General features: G+C 35.4%; 4 protein-coding genes and 1 long non-coding RNA gene across 5 annotated transcripts; 4 read left to right on the forward strand and 1 right to left on the reverse strand.

The window, feature by feature from the left end:
- Positions 1 to 186: 186 nt before the first annotated feature.
- Positions 187 to 7,638, forward strand: LOC123875008 (seroin-like). The gene is made up of 6 exons (XM_045920631.1): positions 187 to 363; positions 1,560 to 1,593; positions 2,393 to 2,411; positions 3,106 to 3,337; positions 3,718 to 3,746; positions 7,323 to 7,638. The coding sequence occupies exons 1-6, from the start codon at positions 309 to 311 to the stop codon at positions 7,551 to 7,553; spliced, it is 600 nt and encodes a 199-aa protein (XP_045776587.1). The 5' UTR covers positions 187 to 308; the 3' UTR covers positions 7,554 to 7,638.
- LOC123875019 (seroin-like) lies at positions 213 to 13,163 on the forward strand. The gene is made up of 7 exons (XM_045920655.1): positions 213 to 224; positions 8,569 to 8,991; positions 9,928 to 9,955; positions 10,342 to 10,360; positions 11,351 to 11,642; positions 12,134 to 12,173; positions 13,051 to 13,163. Exons 2-7 carry the CDS (start codon positions 8,937 to 8,939, stop codon positions 13,070 to 13,072), a joined length of 456 nt encoding a protein of 151 aa, XP_045776611.1. The 5' UTR covers positions 213 to 224; positions 8,569 to 8,936; the 3' UTR covers positions 13,073 to 13,163.
- Positions 9,547 to 20,720, reverse strand: LOC123875066. Its single transcript, XR_006798061.1, has 4 exons — positions 20,708 to 20,720; positions 20,234 to 20,299; positions 12,632 to 12,639; positions 9,547 to 9,556 (listed from the first exon to the last, which is right to left on the reverse strand). It is a non-coding gene; the product is annotated as an uncharacterized LOC123875066 (long non-coding RNA).
- Positions 17,654 to 20,164, forward strand: LOC123875026. Its single transcript, XM_045920669.1, has 4 exons — positions 17,654 to 18,034; positions 18,113 to 18,161; positions 18,560 to 18,785; positions 20,015 to 20,164. The coding sequence occupies exons 1-4, from the start codon at positions 17,980 to 17,982 to the stop codon at positions 20,096 to 20,098; spliced, it is 414 nt and encodes a 137-aa protein (XP_045776625.1). The 5' UTR covers positions 17,654 to 17,979; the 3' UTR covers positions 20,099 to 20,164.
- A 1,104-nt stretch (positions 20,721 to 21,824) lies between the features above and the next one.
- On the forward strand, positions 21,825 to 26,792 carry LOC123875041. The gene is made up of 4 exons (XM_045920694.1): positions 21,825 to 22,036; positions 24,936 to 25,005; positions 25,577 to 25,610; positions 26,193 to 26,792. The coding sequence occupies exons 1-4, from the start codon at positions 21,988 to 21,990 to the stop codon at positions 26,370 to 26,372; spliced, it is 333 nt and encodes a 110-aa protein (XP_045776650.1). The 5' UTR covers positions 21,825 to 21,987; the 3' UTR covers positions 26,373 to 26,792.
- Positions 26,793 to 27,026: the final 234 nt, after the last annotated feature.

Consider the following 27,026-nt stretch of genomic DNA (forward strand, 5'->3'; position numbering starts at 1 on the left):
ACATATCTCGATTGCGCAGTGCATCATTAACTAGCAGTGTTCTACATAAAAGTTTTAGGTATTGTATGATGGTACGGAACCTTTCGTGTGTGAGTCCAACTCGTATCTGATCGATTTTTTATAATATTTTCACAGAAGCTATACAGTTTACGTAGACTGAGTAAGTAACTGTTTATACAGATGTACTGTGACAGCGATTAATGTATAGTACCTACTTAAATGAGGTTTAAGTGCACAACTTTTCAGTACACCACGAACTGTTGTTAATTTACAAGCAAACGAAGAGTTGTCGTTATCATCGAGTGATAATGTCGCTCACGATATTATACCTTATTGTTGGCTTTATAGCCACCACGGCCAATGGTAAGTGTCGTTTTAAGTCTTTTTAACCCCCGACCCAAAAAGAGGGGTGTTATAAGTTTGACGTGTGTATCTGTGTATGTGTCTGTGGCATCGTAGCTCCTAAACGAATTAACTGATTTTAATTTAGTTTTTTGTTTGAAAGGTGGTTTGATCGAGAGTGTTTTTAGCTATAATCCAAGAAAATCGGTTCAACCGTTTGAAAGTTATCAGCTCTTTTCTAGTTACTGTAACCTTCACTTGTCGGGGGTGTTATAAATTTTTAATTTACAATTGTTATTATTATTATTTGTCTTTTTCCTTATGACGTGTGGTTGCATGTGCGCTGAAGACACTACGTCACGACTCACGCAAAGTATAACAACAACATTTAACTGTGACAACCCAATGCTTATGAATTCAGCTGTGTAAATTTTATAATGAACTTTATAGAATAACTACAATAATTACAATTGTTATAATTACTATCATAGGTATCACCAGCATAAGTAGGTACCTATTTATTATATTTCAAAACTAAAAGGCACGGTTTGCCTGTCTTCACTCTCAAATCTCATGGTGGTAACATAACGCGGTTTAGACACGAGTGAGATTTACACAAGGGACAAAAGCGTTTATTAGTATTCTAGCCTTTTTAGAGTTCTGAACATTGCAATGAAAAAAAGACTGACAAACACACTCGAGTGTTTGTCAGTCTGTCCGTCTTTGATAGCTTTGTTCCGAATCTACTGAACCAAATATGAATTTATGTGATCCAAACACGAACATAATATTGTAATGTAAATAAATGAATTTTGAATATAGAGATCATTTTTGGGGGGCAAATTAAAAAAATTAAAGAAAAGTTTTGTAAATTGTACCTACCGCGTGATAACCAATGAGTCTCAAATATTTTAAAATAAATAGTTATTTAAGGAAATAGATAAAAATTGATTATTGCCCTGTTTATCTCCAAAACTATTGAGCCTAAAATTTTCTTTACTTTTAGATTAGGTACTTATAGGAAAATATATAAGAAATAAATAAGTAAGTTTAAAATGTTATTTTAAATAGTAGTAAGTAGTAGTAGTTTATTAGTAGTGGTAGTAAATCTGTCAATAAAAGCGTACAAAGTTAAATATTCACCATACGGAATAATCTCCGTTTAGTTAAACTTGTAGTCCACTTGTCTAGTTTTTTAAATAACCTTTTTGTTCCAGCCGGCTACGTATGGGAGGATGAAGACGATTCCTCGTAAGCTTAACACTATATCCATAATATGCATCTATCCCTTTTTCTTTTTTTTCTATCCGTTGACTTATATCTATACCTCTCATCACATATTACTATGTGAAGCCTAGTAATTCAACTTTTGGAGCAGTTACGCACTGTATCCGAACCGAATTCGTGAAAATACGGATAAAAAATCTCGGACCGAATTCGGATATTGCTTACGCACTAATCCGGTCTCCACACCACGCCTTGCTGTCGAGCTGTGCGGATATGTCAGATTTGAATCCCAGGTAATGTGAAAGCATTCATACAGTATGTACAGAGTAGGTACCTACTACGGCTACTTCATTCCGAATTGGAAACTTATACGCATAACGGAGAGAAATCGGATGTAATAGTACGTTAACTGTACTTCGGAACATTTTCACGGATTCGGATCGGATTGTGCGCAATGCATAATCGCGCTTAGGGAGTGGATTGAAATCCGGAAAAAGACAGAAATTTCTATATACTTAGAAATTAAAAATTACTTGACGGTGCGAGAAAACAGCACGAGGCAACCTAGCGTTTTCTACAGTGTTATTAAAGACCTATTATAATTAAAATAAAACGCATGTAATCCCGAAAAGTGAGAGTTGCTCTGCCCGAATCGAAAACAGGACTATCACCTCCTTTCTTTAGCCTACGTCTACGGTAGATGGTCACTAAACTATAAAAATCTATACTTATAATAAAACTGTAACTGGACGATGTTTGTAAGCCCACCCGGGCAAAGCCGGGGTTGGTCAACGAATACCTATATCATTTTTTTTTATTTCAGAAAGCATCATCACGATAAGGTGAGAAATAATTTACTAAAACGATCGATGTTTTGCAAGTGGTAATTATTATTTGACTATCCAAATATTATTAACAATATTACGTGTTGGGTGTTGACGCACGTTCAATGCCTGTTCACATTGATGCCGTCCGATGGGTTTGGTACCTACTTATCTAAAGTTATTGCCAAAAAATATGGGAATTAAGAAAAACTAGTGTTTCTAAAAAGTATGCTATGTAGAACTGTGGTAGAACCAAACTAAGAACTAAGTAACTAAAAACTTTGGTCCTACGTAGCATTATTTTTTTGGAAATTTTTTAAGGACGCTAGCACATCCGATTGAGTTGGAACTTTATTAAATTTTGGAGTGAAATTTTTTGACATAATACCATCGAAGCACAACAGGTGTAGTTCGAGTCGCATTGCAAAAAAAGTCCATAGGTACCTAATGACTAATATTAGAAATGCGAAGTATCTCTGTCTGTCTGTCAGCTAACTTTTCACGGTCCGTCCGTTTAACCATTTTTATGAAATTTGGTACAGAGAGAGCTTGCATCCTTAGAACTTTTGTTCTCGAAAAATCAAAGAGTTTCCACGGGATTTACAAAGCCTAAATCCACGAGGACGAAATCGCGGGCATCATATTTTAGTATAAAATAAAAAATAGCTAAGAAATAATAATTAATTATTCGGTTCCACATTCCGTTTTACAGTTTCCTCATATAAATTTCCCCGATTTCCCAAGTTTCCCGCAATTCACTTTCCCGGATTTCCCGGAATTCCCCACCATCCCACCAATGGAGTTCCCGAAACCTCGCAAGGGCTTCAGTGGCGTCTCCGTGAGTGCTTCAAGCTCAGCGGGCATTGGGAAAGATGGGAAGGAACGCAAGAGTGGTGGTGCCACCGTCATTACTAGCAGAGATGGCGTGGAGAAGAAAATGTCAGGTATCTATCTACATATCACACTAATATTATAAAGGCGAATGTTTGTGTGTATGTATATGTGTATGCTTGTTACTCTTTCACGCAAAAACTATTGGACAGATCTGTCTGAAAGGAATGGAGATAGGTTATGCCCTGGTGTACGGGGCGTCTCCCCTCGCCTCATACCCCCCTTTCCAAGTCGACCTGCCGCGAACTATATAGTATATAAGAGGTTTCGCGCGAGTCGTATTTTGCAACGCACGCCGCGCCGGGTAGAAGCTGGAATTTGATGAAACATTTTATAAATCACACGGGCCTCTATTGGTTTTAGACTCTAGGGCGAATCTATCTATTGAACTCAATGAGTTTTTTTAAATGTAAAAAAATATTTTTGTTTTCAGTTGGGGACGACCCTTCAAATGTTATGTACGTATTTTTATGCATATACACTAAAATAATGCGAAATATTTAAAAAGAGTGACTGTTAAACAATTTTTTTTTGTTTCAGGTCGGTAAGCAATTTTTTTTTTTTTTTTTTTTTTTTTTTTTTTTTTTTTTTTTTTTTTTTTTTTTTATGTAGTAAATTAAAAAAAAATAGTTTGGCTAATCGCGTTTTTCCAATTCCTGACTGCTCTTTTCGTACACAAAATTATAATTTGAAGAAAATTGTGGAAAACAAAGTTATGGATGGGGATCTTAAAAACGCTGCCCGCATTTTGTTTTGTAATGATACACTAGCTCCATTCAATGATATAACGCTAGAAGCTTTACGTGAAAAGCATCCTTTACCAAATATCGATTCTTTGCTGCCAGACCCACCTTCTAACACTTCTCACTTACAGATAAAGGACGAAGATACTTACGCTGCGATAATGTCGTTTTCTAGTGGCTCTGCTGGCGGCATGGACGGCATAACGCCACAACATCTTAAGGATCTTGTGGGAGTTACTGCTGGGGACGCCGGCAGGGCGCTACTGAGCGACATTACCAGACTTTGTAATCTCATGTTATCTGGCGAGGTAAATTCATCCTTTTTACCATTCCTTTATGGTGCGAGGCTTTGTGCTTTTAATAAGAAAGATGGCGGCATCCGTCCCATCGCTGTTGGTTGTACGTTTCGCCGTTTGGCGTCAAAATTAGCGTGTAAACACATAGTCTCTACCCTAAAGGATAAATTCCAACCTATTCAAGTTGGATTCGGCAGTAAAGGAGGTTGTGAAGCAGCAGTTCATTCGGCTCGTACATTCTTAGCGAATGGCGAGGTTGAAGTACTGCTGAAAGTAGATGTAAAGAATGCCTTTAATTCTTTGGACAGGGCAACTTTGCTGACCGAAGTCTCAACGCAACTTCCTGAAATTTATCCATATGTCTGGCAATGTTACAGCTCAGCTTCAAAATTATTTTTTGGAGATAGCGATATTAAGTCTTCTGTAGGCGTTCAGCAGGGGGATCCTTTAGGTCCGGCCTTGTTCAGCTTAGGGATCCATAACCATATTTCAAATTTAACATCTAAATTTAACATATGGTATCTTGATGATGGAACCATTGGGGGCAACGTGGATGACGTTCTAAAAGATCTTAACCATATTAAGCAACAGTTTGGCAAAATTGGTTTAGAACTAAATTTTTCGAAATGCGAATTGTTTTTCACAGAAAAACTGTCGCAAGATAGAATACGATTGGCCTCTGATTTATTTAACGAAATTACCCCTAGCATTAAGATACTCAATAAACATTCACTTTGCCTCCTTGGTGCTCCTCTTTATAATGAATCCATACAACCACTTTTGGATCAAAAAATTAGAACATTTTCGGCTAATACCGACAAATTGGGCGCTCTAAATTCTCACATTGCATTTTCGATCCTAAAATATTGCCTTTTCGTACCTAAATTAATTTATATCCTTCGCGCGAGCCCAATTTGGAAATTTCCTGGACTACTCGATAATATGGATGCCACCCTTAAAAGTACACTAGAACAAATTCTAAATTTAACTTTTGATGAGCACTCCTGGAACCAAGCTACTTTACCGGTCAAGTACGGTGGCATCGGCGTGAGGAAAATTTCCAGTGTAGCTCTTCCAGCTTTTCTGTCCTCTGTGCATAGTATAAGAGAGCTTAGCTCTCAAATTCTCAAATCAAATTCAATATCATTGACCTATGCCACAGAGGCCCTAGAGAGTTGGAAGGTCAGATGTCCCAATGTCGATATTCCAAAGGAACGTTCTACACAAAAACTTTGGGATTTGCCATTGGTTCAGCTGACACATTCAAATTTGCTGCAAAATCTTACAAGTGACAGAGATCAAGCCAGGCTCCTAGCATTATCGGAAAAGGAATCTGGGTATTGGCTTCATGCCTTGCCATCCAAAAATCTCGGCACCCTTTTAGATAATGAAAGTTTTCGTGTGGCTCTAGGTCTCAGATTGGGAACACCGCTGTGCCATCAGCACAGATGTCCGTGTGGAAAAGAGGTTGATAAATTTGGAATTCACGGACTCTCTTGCCAAAGGAGCGCTGGTAGGCTATTTAGGCATGGCTCTCTTAACGACACGATCAAAAGGGCTCTTGCCACCATAGACGTTCCTGCGCTCATTGAGCCGGCAGGGATTAGTCGGGATGATGGCAAGAGACCTGATGGATTGACGCTGGTTCCCTGGGAACGGGGACGGGCGCTAATGTGGGACGCAACGTGCGTTGACACATTGGCCCCGTGTCATATCAGGGAGACAGTATCAAGACCGGGAGCCGCAGCAGAAATGGCTGAAAACGGCAAGCGGCGCAAGTATGCCTCTCTTATTGAGAGTTACATTTTTGTTCCGTTTGCCGTGGAGACCCTGGGGCCATGGAGTCTTAGTGCAAAGAAATTTTTACGAGACATTTCACCGCGTTTAATAGCCTCATCGGGTGACAGAAGGGCTGGCTCATTTTTTGCGCAACGGATCAGCCTGGCTGTCCAACGCGGAAATGCAGCCAGTATTCTTGGCACCATTCCACGCGGGCATGATTTGTACAGTAATTAGATAAGGCTAGCTTTAAGTTTTATTGTAATATTTTCACACATTATTATAATTAAAAAAAAAAAAAAAAAAAAAAAAAAAAAAAAAAAAAAAAAAAAAAAAAAAAAAGTAAGCAATTAACACATTTCATATTAATAATGTTACCATAGTCACCAAAGTCTTACTATCTGATACAACATGCGAAATATAAAATATTTATAAAAAGTAGATAGAACAACACAGGTAAATAATAATAGAGAGAGAGCCAGCGCGTGCCAGAGCTTCGTTATTTTATAGAAGCTGAAAGTTTCCCTGCGTATTGCCCAACACAGGGAGGAACGATCAGCGACAGTGAAGTTTGGATCATGGTGCCTTTGGGAGATAACAGATAACATAAGACGTAAAAACCCCCGCGCTATACCGGTGCGGGTTGGCGCGGGTGACACGCGGATGTGCAGAGCGTCCCCCGTCTCATACCCAGATTGCCATCTCGACCTGTCGTGTACTTATACTAGCAACATTTTTCAAAACTGACCATACAATTTCTTATAAATAACTTTTTGTTTATAGTAACTTATCGACAGATTACATAAAGGTTTGATAATGTTATTATTTATTTATTCATTTACTAGATGATGCCCGCGACTCCGTCCACGTGGATTTAAATTATGTATAAGAACTATTTAATTTTCCGGGATAGCGCCTACGTCAATTTCCGGGATGCAAGCTACCTCTGTACCAATTTCGTATTAATCGGTTAAACGTATGGGCTTTTAAGAATTGTACCCTTTCATTTTCCGGGATAAAAAGTAGCCTATGTCCGTCCGCGGGATGTAAGCTAACTCTGTACCAAATTTCATCACAATCGGTCAATCTGTTGGGCCGTGAAAAGGTACTAGACAGACAGACACATTTTCGCATTTATAATATTAGTATGGATTAATGTCGGTTGCTCAAAGAGTCCATACAGTTCAAAATAATATTTAAAGCTGATTGTAAATTTTTAGATGCCATTTTGGCAACCCAACTTCCCATCATTTAAGATGATGGATGCCGATACTCAGAAGTCAGACAAGCCTGGCAAGAACGAGCACTTCGTCAGTTCGTCCGCTTCGTCCTTCAGTTCGGCGTCCAGCAAGAATGGGGTCTCACATTTGGAAGGAGCGGCAAACGTTTACCAGAATGTCAATGGGAAAACCGACGAACAAAGCGTCCACGTGACCGATAACGATGTGTGATCTGTTACAAAATGCGTTACTATTAGGTACCTATTATAATGCCATAAAACTAAGAAGAATAAAGTAAATTCTGTCGTAGCTAATACCATCTGCATATTATTTTATTTCCTAACAATAGAATCCTTCTATCCTTATTATCCATACTTCCATTACTAAGTAATATTATAAATGAAAAACTGTGTCTGTCTGTCTGTTAGCTTTTCAAAGCCGCTGAACCGATTTTGACGAAAATACTGAGATAGCTTGCATCCCAGGAACGGTCAAAGGCTATTTTTGTCCCGAAAAATCAAAAAGTTCTCTCGGGATTTAACGAACCTAATTCCACCTGGAAAAAGTACCTAGTAGGCATCATTTATTTGGTTCAGAGTTAGCTTGCATTTTAAAATAAGTAATTTTGCAGATATTTAAGAAAATTGATGAAAATTGACCATTCGCATTCACCGAATTCATTTCTTCGAAATTGAAAAAAAGTTTATACATAGTAGTTCTAGAAATGCTACAAGAAGTCTATGGTAGGGTGCTTACACGAGAAACCCTCTCCATACGAATTGGCTATTCAACTGGCAATTTGGATTTGAACTGTAATAATTTATGTGATCTACATCCGATCTACTCGCACTACGAAGTGTCTTTACTCAACGTTTCTGATGTAGCATGCACTTCCGATGTCCGTGTTTCCTGCCATGTATAACTTGAATACCTTCAAGGCAAGAGTGAATAGGCATCTTCGATCCATCCATCCAACAACCCATCCTCCATCCATCCATCCAACCTAGACCTCATCATTGCTCTGTTTCTCAGGCATAATAATTAATAATTAATTATTCGTCAAGCGTCATTCATATAAATAAGAATAAACTAATTCCTTTTGCGGCCGGTGTACCCAGTTCCTTTAAAACACTAAACGAAGAGTTATTTAAAATTCTTAATAATCTAATACACTTCAATAATAATAATATACCTACAACCATTACATACATACGTAAATGACACAAAACATAAATTATCTAAGTAGTTTATGTGTTTAGTTAGTACTCAGTTACTAGTAGGTAGGTATATTAATATTCATTTACAATACAATTCAGCAAAACCTTTGTTACGCTACTTAAGTAAAACGTCTCTTACGGAGTATTATTCCTTGTAATTTATTCATTGCCACTCAATTGTTTGAAGACGAGACTTTTCAAAAAATTTCCTCAAAACAAGAATCTGTTCGTTAGCCGTCACAGTGTTTGTCCAGTTGTTCGAAAAATTTCGAATAATAGGTACTTAAATGAGCCCATAATGCATAAATTTTCAGTTTAGTGTCAACTGTTCTTGATACAAGTGGAAAATACGAAGAGTTATAACTAAAAATAATTATTCATTACTTATCACTAATTAATGATGCTGATTAAAATATTTCTAGTTTCCGCATTTATTGCCGCTTCAGCTAATGGTAAGTGTTGTTTTGAATGCGTTTTTGATTCCTTAATGAAGAGCTCTTGAACAAAACGGTATAAATGCACCAAATAAAATTTTACAGGACAAGCATCAAACTGAAAGAAAGCTCTTGAAATTTTGCTGAATACCGTTTTGATCGAAATCATGAACAATTTTTGCATAGTTTTATTCGGTTTTGTTTGAATTTTCAAACTACTTCAAAGTTGAATTCAGTGAAATGATCATTGAACTCACTAAAGGACTCAAGTTTAGCACAGTTTTAGGCTTTGAGGTGTTTGGAAATAAGTTCAGATTTGTATTCTGTTTATATTTGATAATAAGTGTAACTACACCGTTTTGTTCACCCGCTCCTTTTGTTATTATAACCTCTCACAAAAATGTATAGTTTTCATCTAGGGTTTTGTACTGGTTACATTAAGACATATTAACTTAAAATAAGACAATAGTTTCTTTGTCTATAAATTTTATTTTAAAAATAAAAACAATACAAGACTTACTGGACAGTAATATTTTACTAAAAAAATAACGCGTTCAAAGTAACAATGCACGCGCCATATTTGCTCTATCCGTCAACTGTCACTTGAACAGTAAGGTTAGCAACTTGCTTTTCTTTTCAAATGACAGTTGCCAAAAGCTAACATGGCGCGTTTAGAGTACGCGTTATATTATAAGTGTATCGTATATTCTAGAAAATGAACATAGGTAATCAAAATTATATTGTCACAGTACAGCTGTGACGTATTTTAAGCACTTAGATAAAGTATGCGACCAAACCGCACTGGCTATAATTTAACAATTTCAACTTATTAACCATATATTATGTAGGTAGGTAACTCATGTGCACGTTAGTGTTTAAATTACTTCAATATTATATATTTTTTAAATAAAAGCTTTACTTTATATTATTTTAATCAGTTAACTTTACTTTCAGCTGGCTGGGTTTGGAAAGATGATAAAAAGTAAGTTACATGCAATCGATAGGACTGATTTTTTTTTCTCTAATTATTGTCAATTTTATTTAGGAGTTTAGTCACATGATAAAGCTGGTTATCTGTATGAAATAAACATTTTTAAGTAAAGCCTGTTTTACGCCGGAGCAACAAAGTGCGACAACGCAGCATGCTGCAAATGGAAACATTAATTTTGCGGTCTAAGTTGCATTACAGCTGTTTATTTTTTACATACACTATAATATACAATACAGCACGTTAGTCTGCCAAAGATTCTTCCTATATTTTAAATTATTGTCTTGTATCATACCGCATTTCCTGCTATGTTTCTAGGGCGTAAATGAAGCTTAACATGCTTAATACACTTGCATTCTTAATCAAACCTTTCTTTTCAGTGAGCCGTCAGGTGCCAGGGTATGTAACAGGAAGCATTTTACTAATATTAATAATAATCGAATAGTAGATAACGACAATAAGCCTTATCTGTATTGAAACTTGAAGTTAAACAAAATCACTACCCCTATTCTAAATGCAAAAGTCTGCTTGTTTGTTGATTTATTAGTTGGTTTGTTTGTCCTTCAACCACGTCACAACGGATCAACGGATCGACGTGTTTTTTTGCAAGGGTTTAGTTAAAAATTTAAAAGTAACCTATGCTACTCTCCAGAGTGACTTAAGCTACTTTTTATCCCGGAAAATCAAACAGTTCCCGACAGAGTTCAAAATCTTAATCCTGGCGAACGAAGCCGCGAGCATCAGCTAGTAATAAATAACCGGAAATGCGATATTATTTATTGTAAAACGGTAATTGTACGCGGTAGCGTACCACACACCACGCCACTTGGGATTCTATCGCCAGAAGCATACTACAAAGACCAACAAGAAGAAAAGGTGATGAAGCGGGTTCCTGTCCTCTAATATGAGGAGCTAATAACCAAACGATGTAATTACACAAAATATTTTTTTCAGAAGTAGCAACAAACTAAATGAAAGCTGTTGAAATTTTACTGTAATTGTACCTTTTTGATTGAAATCACGAACTTTGGACTCAATTTTAGCACAGACTTACACCGCTTTGCTTGGAAAAGAGTTCAAGTTTGTATTCAGTAATCGATATAGCGATCTTTGAACTCAATTTCAGTATAATTTTGAGTAATTTTGTTTATAAATCAAATATATTGTAATCAGCGGGCGAAAAACGTCCAGATTTAAAAAAAAATGATCAGAAGTGTAATTAAACCGTTTTGTTCGCCAGCGTCTTCATTATTTAGTTTAATTCGTTATAATTAATTCAATTACAATGAATTAAACTTAATATGTGGCGTGGGGTAGGGTGGTGTGTTCTAACAATGTGCCCGTCCTCTTATTATTATTATTAATTAAGTATATCTTCTTAATTTACAGTTTCGCCGAATGACCAACCCTACCCCACAGTTTCCCAACATTGCCTTTCCTGGTTTCCCTAACGTACCCCTAGCTCTCCCAGGTATGCCCAATTTCGGTAATTTATTCCCACATATCAATTTCCCTAATATCAAGTTCCCAGAAATCAAGATGCCAGAGATAAAATTCATATCTCCTGAGGAGATTGCTGCACATAAGGAGCCGGGATATACTGGAGTATCTATGGTTTCCACAAGCGACGGTGGTACCACTTATACGGTTAATAAAGGTGGAAAAATAGAGACATTTACAGGTAATCATTACTATAATAATTATTTAGTTAAAGTATACGAATAACAATATCTAGAGAAATGTATTGGGCTAGGAGCCAGCGCGTGCCAGGCCTTCGTTATTTTATAAAAGCTGAAATTTTTCTGAGTATTGTCCCCAACACAGGGAGGAACGATCAGCGACTATGAAGTTTGAACAGGTAATAAAAGTTTTAAAAAATCTTACGTCGAGTATAAAGACTAATTTTTAATTTGATTTGATTTAAAAACGAAAATATAAATTGTACCCCAATAACAGGAGAAAATAATAAGATATGGTTTTCGTATTGATGCGTAGTGTAGATGTACGGCACTACGCACTACGTAGTTAGCGTTGGACAATTTCACAAGTAGCATGTGAAAAATCACGTGAAAATCCTTTTCCTAAGTAGGTAACACTTAACCTGTGAAAAATCACGAAACGAAATCTCACTAAATTTGAAAAGGTACTAATAAATTGTTTCAATTTTTTCAGTTCCTGCGGGTACATCAAATACGAAAACATCCTCTATCGTGTAAGTTTTTAATTAATTATGAATAATAATATTTTGTCAAAATATATCAAATATGTACAATGATCTTTAAATGTTAATTTTAACTATTAATAACGACTTCCGTACTTTTATACAAAATTTGTTTTATAATTTACGTATTTATTAGTTACCCGAAGTTGAAAGATGCGGCTCTTAATAGAGAAGCTTTTCGGATGATGATCGCCAAACTTCGTTTCGAAGAAGGCACGCGATGATGATGATGATGTATTTAAAAAATGTATTCGTTGAAGAATACTAGATATCTTTCATCTCCAAACTTATTCATCGGATTACCAAGTTTAAATGAGACCCATCTTTTCAAAAGATATCCTTTATTCAATTATTTAAATCGGTTTATATTTGACGTAGTAATGAGGCGAAAAGTAAACTTCCCCTTTTTTTAACCCCCGACCCAAAAAGAGGGGTGTTATAAGTTTGACGTGTGTATCTGTGTATCTGTGTATCTGTGTGTCTGTGTATCTGTCTGTGGCATCGTAGCGCCTAAACGAATGAACCGATTTTAATTTAGTTTTTTTTGTTTGAAAGATGGCTTGATCGAGAGTGTTCTTAGCTATAATCTGAAAAAATTGGTTCAGCCGTTTAAGAGTTATCAGCTCTTTTCTAGTTTTCTTGTAGAAAAGAAGGTTAGATAACCGTTAGGTTCTTAATATTATGTCAATAGACAAATGTCAAGCTGTCAAGATGGACGTTGCCTAAATACATAATTATTTATTTGAAAATGACGTTTTGGAAAACTCAAATACTTTGGATCGTCGGGGGTGTTATAAATTTTTAATTTACACTTGTTGAAATTAGTAAATAAATGAGCTACTTCAATAATATTATTTGTTTGTTTCAGAGCAGCGGCAATGAGCAACTGAGAAATATATAATCTACAGAAAAATAACTAAGCAAAAGTCATTTAGTTAGTTTACATAAATCGATGCACGGTTTGTAAAGTTTTATTTTACACCAGAGCAACAATATTGCGATATTGAGGCACGCCACATGGTAAAATTCACATGGTCGCAAAAATCGTGCAACATGCGTTGCCTTGTATCACAAGTGTAAATTAACTTATAACACCCCTGACAAGTGAATTTTACAGTAACTAGAAAAGAGCTGATAACATTCAAACTGCTGAACCGATTTTCTTGGATTATAGCTAAGAACACTCTCGATCAAGCCACCTTTCAAACAAAAAAAAAAACTAAATTAAAATCGGTTCATTAGTTTAGGAGCTACCGTATTGTCGCATGTTGTTGTTTGAAATGTATTTTTGATTAAATTATAAGTGTGAAATAAAACTCTATATTAATTTAATGTGCTTATTTGAAACCTACCTGCCTAGAAATATTACGCAGTGGGCTGTTTATCTAATAATAATACAAACAGGCCGATTAAACTCATAATAACATACTTAAGCACTTAATGTTTTATTTTATTTTATCAATTGTACAAAGCTAGATACTTAAGAAGCAAATCTATTCTGTAACTAAAAAAATACCGTATTTAATTTTTAAGCAAAATTATAATTATAATAAGACGTATAGTAAAGGTTTATTACTAATTGTTTGGTTTTCCAGTTATTAAAAAATTTATTTTAAGAAAGATTGCGTTTTATTAAACCCCTTAACAGTTTCTTGTAAATTAAAAATAATGAAAACTTGAGAAAATCATGATTATCACACTAATATTATAAAGGCGAAAGTTTGTGTGTGTGTGTGTGTGTGTGTGTGTGTGTGTGTGTGTGTGTGTGTGTGTGTGTGTGTGTGTGTGTGTGTGTGTGTGTGTGTGTGTATGTTTGTTACTCTTTCACGCAATAAGTACTGACTGGATTTGGCTGAAATTTGGAATGACGATAGATAATATCCTGGATTAGCACATAGGCTACTTTTTATCCCGGAAAATCAAAGAGTTCCTACGGGATTTTAAAAAACCGAAATCCACGCGGGCGAAGCCGCGGGCATCTTCTAGTGACGATATATATTTTGTACCAAATACTTCTTAACTCGTCTCTAACGTCGACTCCGTCCAACGCTGAATAAAATTGCAATTTGCAAGTAATTTACCCCTAGCCACATTATCTTTTTTGTGATGCATTACCACTCATTCTATTTACTAGATTTGCACTCGCTGGGACCTCTAACTTTTTGGAGCTTTAAGCAATAAAATATAACTTGCTTTAATGGTGAAGGAAAGCATCGTGAGTAAACCTGTTAGCTGCGAGCTTTCCATGATTTAGGAAGTTTGCAAATCCGCATTTGCCCAGTCCGGTGGATATATGGCCTTCTCATTCAGAAAGAAGATGAGTTGGTGATTATCATGATTATGAGGAAATGGATACGGTTAAGCTCAACGCCTCTTCTGCGAAAGAAGAGGTTATTGCCAAACATAAGAATGTTACTTAGACTTATCATAGTAAAGAGCAAAAACATGAATGGTTTATAATGCTCGTATGTTTTAGGTCGAATGGTTCTTGAGATAGCCTGGTGATGACGACGCGAGCTGGACGTTTACTTTATACGTAGTTTCGTAGCTACATTCATCTTTTTGTAAACCTATGAAAAAGAAGTGACTCAGCAGAGTAGTTTTTATTAGTTCCTACATAGTACTTACTGCAGATACTACTATATATACTACTATATATATATATACTACTACTTTGAACTGAAATAAAACTCGCAGGCGCTGGCTCAGTAGCGTATTTTCAACAAACGAATCTAAGCTATATTACCTCTGATAATAACCACGTATGTCAAACGGCTACGTCTAAGAAACCCAGGAGGAAAGAGGACTAAAGGAACTAGAGGACTAGAGGAAAGGAAATCTTTAGGTAGATCTATAAAAAGATCTAAATAGGGTAGAGTTCATAAAGACTCCACAAGTAATGTTTTAAATACTGATGCCCATTAAAAATGAAATAATTTCGTTTCTTTATCTAATTTTAGTATTCGTTGTTCAAGTACTGTAACTGAAATTAACTGAAATTATACACAAGTTTCAGTTTCCAACATGTACCCATTTTCAACATAATATAGCGTCAAATTCCCCATTTCGTATGAGAACCCCCCTGAAATAAAGATTTTATATACCTCGCTTCGCTCAGTCAAAAATTCCGAATTCGACTTACAAAATCGGCCGCCCATCCAGTCACTGAATTTGATCGACGTTGCTAGTTGATTTAGGTTTTTAAAATCCCATGGGAAACGTTGCTTATATAGGTTGATCCAGGTTTTTAAAATCCCATGGGAACTCTTTTATATTTCAGGATAAAAGTAGCCTATTAGGATCTCACTCTCCAGACCTTTAATACTACCCAGGAGAAAAACACGTCGATCCGTTGTTTCGTTACATGAAGGAAAAACCGGTCAAATGCAAGTCAGACTCGCGCACCGGGGGTTCCGTTTTCGGGTATTTTGTCCGACATTTTGCACGATAAATCAAAAACTATTATGCATAAAAATAAATAAAAATCTGTTTTAGAATGTACAAGTAATGCCCTTGCATATGATACCCCATTTGGTATAGTTATCTTACTTTGAAAATTAAACCACATTTAATTATTTTTCTGTGATGCAACCACAAATTCACGGTTTTCGGATTTTTTCCTTTACTTATGCTATAAGACCTACCTACCTGGCAAATATCATGATTCTAGGTCAACGGGAAGTAGGTACCCTATAGGTTTTCTTGATAGACACGACTGACGGAAAGACGGACAGACGGATAGACGAATCGACGCACAGACGGAGAGACGGACAGACAACAAAGTGATACTATAAGGGTTCCGTTTTTCCTTTTGAGGTACGGAACCCTAAAATCAACAAACAAACAGACTTTCGCATTTAGTAATTTGGGTAGTACTAACAAGTAGATTGTAAACATGTTGTAAACTTACTTTTGCGTCACTGAAAAGTTCCCCGAAAAACATATATCAATGTCAATATTGTATTTCAATTACAATTGGGAAATGACGGTTCCAAGAAACATATTTGAACAAAGGTTCTTAACATCATTTGTCTTTTAAGTAGCTTACTCATTACTTCCATTGGTGCCTAACTGAAAATAAATTTGCCATCACACACACAATCATCCACTGTTTAGGCTGAATTATGTTTTAAATTGTTTAGATCTTTGGAAAATTTCAAAGATACTTAATACTAACAAAAATATCTTCTGGAAAATTATATATGTTTTAGGTTCCCGTAAAAATCCCGTAGAATCTGTTTGATTTTCTGGAGTAAAAAGTAGCCAAGTCATTTTTCTGATCTGATGATGACCAAAGCAAAAAATGACGTCGATCTGTTGCTCCATTGCGACGTGCTTGAAGAACAAACTATTAAACCAGCAAATAAACACACTTTCGCATTTATAACGGTAAATATATTGATTTTTTACAAAACTTTGAATATAGGTACACTAGAATGTCTACAGTAGTAGAAAAATTATTTTATGAGAAAATACCAGGAAGTAATAATATTCTACACTGCATCATCATTTTGAAATTGCAATCAAGCGCTAAATAAAAACAGAAATCTTCCTCTAAATAATAGTTGCTTTCAGCTGTCTAGCATTCCTAACCTCAAGAAAAGCTTCTCTTGTTTTGGTTAAATTACCTTAGAAATAGAAATAGATTTTGTTTTTATTCAATGAATAAAAGTATCAATCTTTTATAGGTATGTATTTACTTTTGAATCGTCAAATACCTAGACCACTGCCCGGTTCGGAATGCCCTTCCTACCAAGAAGAACCAGCAAGAAATTCGGCGGTTGCTCTTTTCAAAATTCGATTTTGAATATTATATTGTCATGTATAAAAAGTAATTGCAATCGCGCGGATGGCTGGAGCGACCTGCTAGTCAAATCCACGTTCTTTTAATCTTTTACATATATTCTTCGATTGTGTAAGTTACTATGCTTTTTTCAGGAGCATTCTTTTAATATATTTTTGAAATCTGTGTAAAGGCAAGTTCAACTTTGATTGCGAAATTTTATTATCAAAGATTATACCTACTCATTCCACCACATACGACTTATAATAGCACTAGCGCAGTTTTACGATATCGTAAAACTAGGTACTAGGTAGTAGGTATGCCTAGATATTGTAGAGCCTAATAATAATTGTCTATCAAACATTTTTTTCCGCTGTATGAACTAGGAAGTCAATATTTCCTGCAGAACCTCTGCGTTCATGAAAAGGCAACAAACTCTTTCACGTTCGCAACATTAGTATCCGCTAGGATATGGAACGCCCTTCCGGCATCAGTTTTCCCTTCCACCTATAATATGGGTACCTTCAAGTCAAGAGTGAATAGGCAACTTCTAGGCAAGCGCGCTCCATCTTAGGCTGCATCATCACTTGCTAGCAGGTCTGATTGCAGCCAAGCGCTAGTCTATATAATGTAAAAAAAAGTGTGAATCTGTGTGGACTGTGATAGAGATGTGGATGCCTACTTAGTGCAGGTTATGGACCTCAAATTAGAATTTCTTTACAATTAACAACAAAAGATGCAAGGTTATTGGTCCTGAAAGAGTAAGCATGAGTGTACGAGTAACCACTAATGCAGTTACATATATTTTCCATGGATGGTATATTCCTAATGTGAATGAAAATACATTGTCCCCCAAATGTTTGTGAAGCCAGATCACCATAACAATACTCATGTTATCTCAAGGTTGTAAACAGCATATGCTATATAAAACAGCTGGAAAGTCTTTTACGGAACAGACTTATGTGATCAGTTGGGGGATAATCATTATTTGAACTTGTTAAAACAGTATCTAAGATGATTAAAGTTGCAATATTCTTTCTATTTTTGACAGTAGTCTGTTGTGCAAATGGTACATGATCTCTTTGTGAAGTTGGTCTTTTTTTGTAATTTTTTTTCTAACAAAATTTAATTTCTTGTTTCTTTGTAGGGTATCGACAGGGAGAAGATCTTGGAAATCCGTTCATCCGCAATTACAGGTTTGTATTTTCTTTTAATTTGTACATTCTTCATCATCATCATTATCAGCTTCATTGCATTCACTTTTAATTACATAATATTACTTTGGTAGCTCCCTATATGGCCAATTTTTAAACAACAATGTTTTGAAAATTAACCAACATAATTGTTTCGTTGTGATGAGGCTGCGGTTATTAAGTGCAATTTATCCGTCGAAACGGCACGCAGCCACATTTTGTTACATAAGTGCGTATATTTTATATCTATACTAACTAAGAATACAAAAGTGTGTTTGTCTGTCCGCTAGCTTTTCGTAACCCATTTGTTTAACATTGGATTTTCAAAAACCTAAAGACACGCGGACGAAGTTGCGGGCATTGTTATTTGCGTCTGATATAAAATTTTACTTACTTCTTAGATACACAGATGGAAATCAAGAATTAAGCGACAGAGAATGGCAGATGAGACGTGAAATAGAAAGAAGAAATCAGAGACAAAGGGCTATTAACCAACAGGCAGAAAGATTAGCTGAGTGGTTCGAAGGAAATTACGAAGAAAATGAACAAGAGCGGTATGAGCGAGACAGAGAACAGCAGAGATGGAGAGTAAGAGAAGAGGAATATGAACCAGTTTATGAAAGGAATGTTAGTAAATTGTAACATTAATTTTCAGTACCAATATATTATTTACTAGCTGAAGCCCGCGACTTCGTTCGCGTGGATGAAGGTTTTTAAAAATCCCGTGGGAACTCTTTGATTTACCGGGATAAAAAGTAGCCTATGTGCTAATTCAGGGTATAATCTATCTCCATTCTAAATTTCAGCCCAATCCGTCCAGTAGTTTTTGCGTGAAGGAGTAACAAACATACACACACACACACACACACACACACACACACACACACACACAAACTTTCGCCTTTATAATATTAGTGTGATTACCCGTAAGCGTTTACCCACGTGGAAAATCAAATTACCCATTACTTAGGTACAGGTTTGATTTATTGGTTCGTTGCGCGTTGGTTCTTACTTCAATCACGTCGCAACAGAGCAACGACGGATCAACGTGATTTTTTGTATGGGGTATAGTTAAAGACCTGGAGAGTCATATAGGTTACTTTTCATCCCAGAAAAACAAAGAGTTCCTGTGGGATTTTTAAAAATCAAAATCCAGACGGACGAAGTAGCGGGCATCAGATATAATTAATGCTAAAAACTTCGAATAGTTAAGAACATCTTAAAAATTAAGGAGCTGTTTCACCACGTTGACTGTTTGGATAAAATGCCAAAAAAGTAACAAAATACTTCGAATCCTCTTTTTTAGTATTGCTACATTTAGATTTTTCGGTAAACGTTTACGAATAATGCATTTTATCTTCAAAGTATAGGTACTTATATGTGAAATAAGTAAATACGGCTACATTTTAGCAACTACGCGAAATGCATTTAGTAACGCTGAATTAAACAATGGAACACCTTTTCAAACAAGCTGATAAAATATCGCGTGCGTAGACGATTTCAGTGGCATATAAAATAGAGGAGTAGGTATGTTATGCTACTGCTTTGCAAATTAGCACATAAATCGGCATATTATCACTACTTAGCTCAAGGCCCACACAAACACAAGGACTACACAAAGGCATCTATTTTACCCTCTCAGGGGTTGAATTTTCAAAAATAATTTCTATGAGGATGTCTACGTCAATATAGCTATCTGCATGCTAAATTTCAGCCCGATCCGTTTAGTAGTTTGAGCTGTGTGTTGATAAATCAGTTAGTCAGTCATTCTGTCAGTTACCTTCTCCTTATGTATATTATATTTAGAAGATTGTCGTTTTGATAAAAGTTTGATAACTGGTGAAATTTATTTTCAGGTACAACCTTATTGGACGCCTTATGAATATGATTCTCAAGCATATCCCTGGGGCGCCTACGCCGTGCCTTATGTGTATTATTAAATCAGACGGACATTCACATTATTATTGTTTTAAAATACAAAATTATTTATTAAAAGTATTTATTGCAATTCTTGTATTTTTATTTTTCTAGTCGTGCGTGCGTGTTATTTCAGGTCACTATACCTGCATATCTACACTAAAATTATAAAGAGCTATGGTTTGTAAGTTTGTCTGTAGCAAGTAACCTCTGGAACTATTGAACTGATATGCTAGGTTTTATTTTCAAGCAGCCGTGCGAAGATGAGACGCGTCGCTAATATTATATTGTACTATATAGTATAGTATTATACATCCTCTACTAGATACTTCCATACTTACTTTTAGATATATCTAGTAGATACTTCCGTCGTGTTCGTCTATCTGAAACTACTTAGGTACTATAGCGATTTTCAATAGGCTCTCACCATTAGACAGTCTAATTCTGCAAAAAAGCTTTAGGTATTGTATGTAATATATAATGAAATTAAATGAAATGATTTCTTTATTTTGCGAAATGTGAGTGACAATGATGGTATATTGACAGGTCCTTATTATAAGTTTTGTGTAAATTGGCTGATCTATGATAATAATTGAAAAATCCAGTTACCTGAGAGCTTTCCTGGCGTAAACTCGGCTTTATAAAACAACTAAGTCCTCTGAAATAAACCTAAAAAACATTGCTTAAAATACGTACAAAAATATCTTGAAATCTGTTATTAGATGCTAGTCTATATTGGGTAATAATAAATTAGTAGGTATACTGTTATTATGAATAGTTTTAGCTACATCACCCCCGAGTGGTAGACTGTAATTTATAAATGTATCGCGGAAGAGGTCGCGTGTAAAAGCTAGTGAGCAATATAAACAACATTAAAATGTTCCCATAGAGCCGGTTACAATAAGTTATCAATATAATGTACCTATAACGTGTCATTACAGTTAAACACGTCAAAACATGTGATAAAACAAACAATTTTATTTCCAGACATTCCAGAGTTGCATTTACGATGTACCTAGGGATGATTAGAGAAACATTTAATTTAATTTTAAAAACCGGCCAAGTGCGAGTCAGGCCTCGCTTTTTTAGGGTTCCGCACATAATTATGAACATCACATTTTGGGTGTGTGAAATATTTCTTTTCCGAGCTGAAAGAAAAACCCTAAAAATATTCGTTTGTTTAGGTCACGACTTACAAACTATTTCATAAATCGTTGTTTTAAGTATTTGTTTTTTATAAACACTATATGGTATATTACCTATAAGATTTCATATTAGGATATATTAAGAAAAATTTCATATTCCTAACATTCCTAATAGTTTAGTTTTTGAGATAGTCCCCTTCACAAAAATGGTCTAAAACTGTCAACTTTGACGGCTCCCCATTTCCCTTATTTTTTAAGATAAAAATAAAATAAAAAATTCATTCGTACTCTACTCATGTTAGGGTAAGAATTTTTTTTTCCGGCTCCTTTATCATTGCGTTTACATGATCATGAGTAAAGCCTTGACTCACTTTTAACTACTTACCAAAACTTTATGGAGACGTTATTCAACACGATATTTTCCTTATAATAATAATTAGGTACTTAGAAATTTTCTTATTACCTAATTAACTATTCATAAAGCCTACCAAAAATTTTTCAGTTCGTAGACAATAGCGGCATCTCAAGTGTCATCAATTTCAGGAACTCATAAGCATTTTTGTCATTTGCACAAAAGATTCCTATTTAAAGCCCATTGTGTTACAAAACGCGTAACATTAGAGTCGTATTAGCATCCGATACTACGAATAACAAATCCGATATAAACCAAGTGTTTCCGTATTGCGTGGTATTCTGAATTTCTCTCCACTTGTGGAACGTTGATCAGTTTTTATCTTTTAACTAGAGTTTTAAATTAAGTTTTAATCATGATCAAGTTTGTGTTTGTGCTTTTTGCCTTCGCAATACTAGCTGAAGGTATGTTGTGATCCTCACATGATATATATTTATAGTATAAATAATAATTATTTATTACTGTTAAGATTTTTTTTACTGGAGTAGAATTGTTCTGTTCCTGGAGAATTAAATTTTTTAATTGACATCAAAGTTAAGGCGGTAGCTTTTGCTTTTCATTTGTAATAATTTCTAGCTGATGCCCGCGACTTCTTCAGCGGATGAATTCTTTGATTTTTCGGGGAAAAGTAGCCTACATAATATATTACTCTCGTCTTTTACTATAATATCCATATAAAAATCATGCCGATCCGTCATTGCGGTAAGTATGACTGGAAGACAAATCAACAAACAAACGTACTTTCGCATTTACAATATGGTTGTGGCTATTTATACGGAAGATAATGTTGTAATTAGTATTAAACTGTCTTTATTTATAACTTTCTATATTTTATTACAATATTTCAATTAACGAGTAATAATTCAATTCGACTACAATACCTAATAGGTAAGTATTTAACATCACTTAAATAAACAATTTACTAGGATACAAACTTGATAGGTGTGTTTTACATTGCGAATAGTCATATTTATATTTAAATCGATTCAATAATCGGTTTGTCGTCACGAACAAGACTGGATCAACAAAATATTGACCAATCGATGAATACCTACTAATAATCTTAATTTACAAAAAGACTTGTCTTGACTGACTGACTGACTGATTTGTTAACGCACAATCTGACCCGCTATGGTTTGACGCTTGAAATTTTTGTCGTAGGCGGCTAGACGCTCTCTACGAAAGGATTTTTGGAAATTCCACCCAATTCATTCAATTTTGGAAATCAGTGGTGAAACTCTTTATTAAAGTTCGTCATTTTTCAAGTTATAAATTTGGTATTTGGGGTTTTGGTTGAAAATGAAGAAATACCTGTTTCAGGGGTTTCAAAAATTATCCCCAAAATGAGATTAAATAGGGGATGAAATTTTGATATTTTTCGTATTATATCTATGAAATTTGATATTTGGGCTTTCGGGCACAGTGTTTCAAGATTTTTGGAAATTAGACAACCTCACCGATTTTCGAAAAAATCACTTGAGCCAAGCCGGGCGGGTCAGATATGTCATACGCAAAATATCGTAAAATACCTACTTAATTAAAAAAAAAAATTGTATGTAAAGTTTTTAAAAATTTAACAGGAATTGATTCTATTGTACCACACTTGAATATGTCATGGCAAACTAGTATTGACCTCAGGAACAAATTAATATAATATCTGTGACCATATTTTAATGTATTCTTTTGTTATTTATGAGTTTTGAATACTTCTTGTTTTATGGTTTCAACTTGGTAGCTTATGGTAGTTAGTATACAGCGTAGATAGAGAAAACAATTGTAGGGTACCTGCTAGGTAGTATAAGGCTGTTATTCTACCATAAAATGTTGGTAGTATATAGCATTTTAACCCTTTTCCCTTACAATATTTCCATCAGAGCTAAGATGAATCGAGCTATGAAAATGAAGCGATCTTCTTTACGGATTTTACACACATTCCTCGCCTCGTAATTTTTTAAATTCTTCAGGAAAGAAAACTTAATGGAAATTATTCACTTAGGCCGCAAGGCCGGCATCTTAGGTCGCCGGCTTTCGTTGCAAGGGCTCCTCGGCCTTCAGTTTGGTACTATATGCAAATAATAAGTCACAGTGTTTGCAAAAATGCAATTATAACCATCGGCCCCCGGCCGGCTTTAATAATATATTTGTCTTCTTTAGATAATAAGAAACGTTTAGAGTTTAGACGCACAACGCCAAAAACACAAAATTACAAGAGACGTAAATCGATACGCAAAATGACACAATGCTATTACTATAAGTCATTAAATATACGCGGAATGCAGGATCGCGTAACGACGAAACGTATACGGTCTATACGTGAAAAATCTTTTTAAGGCTACAGAAGCTTAACATTATATAAGTTGAGAGACCCTTAAAATTTAATATCTAATCCTTGATATTTAATGTTCTCTAAGTCCATCGAAATAATAATTTGAATACCTTCAAGGTAAGATTCATCTTCTAGGCAAGCTCGCTCCGACCTAGGCCTCATCATTGTTCTGTTTCGTAGACATGATTGTCGTCAAGCGCAAATCTATCTCACAGAAAAAAAAAAAATTGTAAAATTTGACTGGCGTAACCTTTTTAGCTCCTTCATTTGTAAAGAAAACAATGACATCAATTTGTTAGGGGGTTTTGGGAATGCTAATTGTTTTGCTTAATATTTACATTCTATCAACTTATATGTTAACAGTGATGTCATCAATCGTTTCCTATTTACATAGATAGTATTTATAGATTCTTTACTCTGAAACATATTTTCTAACGATTTTATTTAAAATTATTAATTACTATACTTTTGAATTCGCATGACTGCAGACACATTTGTTGGTGAGGCAGCATAAGGTAGAGCGCGCTTGCCAAGAAGATGCCCATTCTCTCTTCTTTTGAAGGTACCAATATTATAGCTTGCGGGGAAAGTGAAAGCCTCTGGGACTCTGGAGGGCATTTCATATTCTAGCAATGATAGAAACGAGGAAGCGATTCGCTTCATTACGTCCACAGATGGGCATTATGGCTTCTTCTAAATATTTTCTTGGTGAAATTTTATTTTATAATAATTTATTTTCTCCTTAGCTAGAAAACAAACATTTTTCGAAATAAGCCTCATAGAGAGAGAGAGAGCCAGTGCGAGCCAGACCTTAGTTATTTAGGCTGATGAGAGGTCTGGCACACGCTGGCTCCATCAGATATTTTTCTTCCGAATATATCTGAATGATAATAGGTAGGTATTTTATGTACTCATTTTAATTTAGGTTCATAATAACCTATGTATTCATAAAAAGTTTTTTTTTTGGTTATTTTCAGGTCTGCCAGCTTTTCCAAGAGATTTGGCAGAAGCTGCGAGAATCGAGAACTGGGAGCAATTTCAAAAACTGTTAGTACCTATTGTTATTCTTTTTTAAAGATTTTTTATTTACCTACATAATATCATTAGGTACAAGTGTAAATTAAAAATTTATAACACCCCCGACGATCCAAAGTATCTGAGTTTTCAAAACATCATTTTCAAATAAAAATTATGTACTTAGGCAACGTCCATCTTGACAGCTTGACATTTGTCTATTGACATAATATTATGAACCTAACGGTTATCTAACCTTCTTTTCTACAAGAAAACTAGAAAAGAGCTGATAACTCTTAAACGGCTGAACCGATTTTTTTAGATTATAGCTAAGAACACTCTCGATCAAGCCACCTTTCAAACAAAAAAAACTAAATTAAAATCGGTTCTTTCGTTTAGGCGCTACGATGCCACAGACAGATACACAGATACACAGATACACAGATACACAGACACACAGATACACAGATACACACGTCAAACTTATAACACCCCTCTTTTTGGGTCGGGGGTTAATAAATAGGTGTCATAGGTAGGTTTATATAGGTTTACATATGTAATATTTCGAAATAATTATCATTGAAAAATGTTTTTCATGTTTCAGATTGGGGCTGAGCTCGCTTGGTGTTAACTGGCCGGTATGTACTTATCTGCTTATCTATAGAGAAATAAAAGAATAAAGAGTATAATAAACTATACAATAATTTTGAGTCAGATTGTCAGTTGGATCAATAAGAAACATAATACTAAAAAGCTGTTTCTACGGATCCATGTTTCATCTATAAATATAAATATTTTCATAATTTTTATCCCGGACAATTGAAAAATTCTAACAGATTTTTTAAAATTCAAATCCATGCGGACGACTTCGCTGGCATCGTCTCCTTAGTCAAAATGCTTTCAAAAGTTCAAGAAATTTTTCAAAACATTAATCACACTAATATATCACACAAAGGCGGAAGTTTATGTGTACGTGTGTGTGTGTGTGTAAGTTTTTTACTCCTTCACGCAAAAACCACTGCACGGATTTGGCTGAAATTCGGAATGGATATAGATAATATCCTGGATTAGCATATAGGCTACTTTTTATCCTGGAAAACCAAAGAGTTCCCCCGGGATTTCAAAAAACCTAAATCCACGCGGACGGGAGCTAGTCTTAAATAAATCTACTTAATACGGTCTTTAATTCTCCAGCCTAATGAGATTTTTCCATATTCCAGCCAGCTTTGGCAGGCAGCGTGGAGTCTTTGAGGCCCAGCGAAGGGGCTCATGTCTACGGTCATTCCGTCTCCGCGTACAAAAACTGGAGCAATGACAACGGGAACATATCCGAAGACGGCAAGGGTATCGAGATCGAAAACAATGATGGCCTGGTTTCTAAACGCATCTTCAGACCTTAACAGCTTAACTTATTAGTTATCAGTTATTACCATCTTACTTCACGCGAGAGACTTTTGTGACCTTGGGATGTTGCTTCAAGGTAGCCATACTTTAACAGTAAAACCTCGCAAAACGGAGCGTATTTGTAAAGGGCTTCCGAGACGACCAAGCGAGCGTCTCAAGCTATTGAACAAGTCAAGCAAAACAAAAAATAAATCACGTGCTTGCCATCAAGCTACTTGACCGTTTCGAAGCCCTTTACCACGAGTTTGCACATGGCGTTCCAAAATGGATGGTTTGCACCAAAATCATTAAACATGAATGTTTGACAGGACGAATCTTATAACTTGTTTTTAACCCCCGACCGAAAAAAGGGGTGTTATAAGTTTGACGTGTGTATCTGAGTATCTGTTTGTAACATCGTAGCACCTAAACTAATGAACTGAAAGGTGGCTTACCTAATCGAGAGTGTGCTTAGCTATAAACCAAGAAAATCGGCTCAGCCGTTTGAAAGTTATCAGCTCTTTTCTAGTTACTGTAACTTTCACGTATGGGGGGAGGGGGGGTGTTATAAATTTTTAATTTACACTTGTTATGACTTTGTTGTTATGAATGTTATGAATTGTTATGAATTCTTTGACAGATTTCATACAGATGATTCGCAATCAAATTTT

The sequence above is a fragment of the Maniola jurtina genome, chromosome 2 (assembly GCF_905333055.1).
Source record: "Maniola jurtina chromosome 2, ilManJurt1.1, whole genome shotgun sequence".
Lineage (NCBI taxonomy): Eukaryota > Metazoa > Arthropoda > Insecta > Lepidoptera > Nymphalidae > Maniola > Maniola jurtina.

Bases quoted from the DNA above. Each gene is read 5' to 3' on its own strand.
- LOC123875041 (XM_045920694.1), top strand. From the start codon at position 21,988: ATGATCAAGTTTGTGTTTGTGCTTTTTGCCTTCGCAATACTAGCTGAA. The intron at 25,006-25,576 runs GTTAGTACCTAT...TTCATGTTTCAG, and splicing joins TGGGAGCAATTTCAAAAACT to ATTGGGGCTGAGCTCGCTTG. The intron at 25,611-26,192 runs GTATGTACTTAT...TCCATATTCCAG, and splicing joins CGCTTGGTGTTAACTGGCCG to CCAGCTTTGGCAGGCAGCGT.
- LOC123875026 (XM_045920669.1), top strand. From the start codon at position 17,980: ATGATTAAAGTTGCAATATTCTTTCTATTTTTGACAGTAGTCTGTTGT. The intron at 18,035-18,112 runs GTACATGATCTC...GTTTCTTTGTAG, and splicing joins AGTAGTCTGTTGTGCAAATG to GGTATCGACAGGGAGAAGAT. The intron at 18,162-18,559 runs GTTTGTATTTTC...CTTACTTCTTAG, and splicing joins CCGTTCATCCGCAATTACAG to ATACACAGATGGAAATCAAG.
- LOC123875019 (XM_045920655.1), top strand. From the start codon at position 8,937: ATGATGCTGATTAAAATATTTCTAGTTTCCGCATTTATTGCCGCTTCA. The intron at 11,643-12,133 runs GTAATCATTACT...CAATTTTTTCAG, and splicing joins AAAAATAGAGACATTTACAG to TTCCTGCGGGTACATCAAAT. The intron at 12,174-13,050 runs GTAAGTTTTTAA...TGTTTGTTTCAG, and splicing joins ACGAAAACATCCTCTATCGT to AGCAGCGGCAATGAGCAACT.
- LOC123875008 (XM_045920631.1), top strand. From the start codon at position 309: ATGTCGCTCACGATATTATACCTTATTGTTGGCTTTATAGCCACCACG. The intron at 3,338-3,717 runs GTATCTATCTAC...TTTTGTTTTCAG, and splicing joins CGTGGAGAAGAAAATGTCAG to TTGGGGACGACCCTTCAAAT. The intron at 3,747-7,322 runs GTATTTTTATGC...GTAAATTTTTAG, and splicing joins ACCCTTCAAATGTTATGTAC to ATGCCATTTTGGCAACCCAA.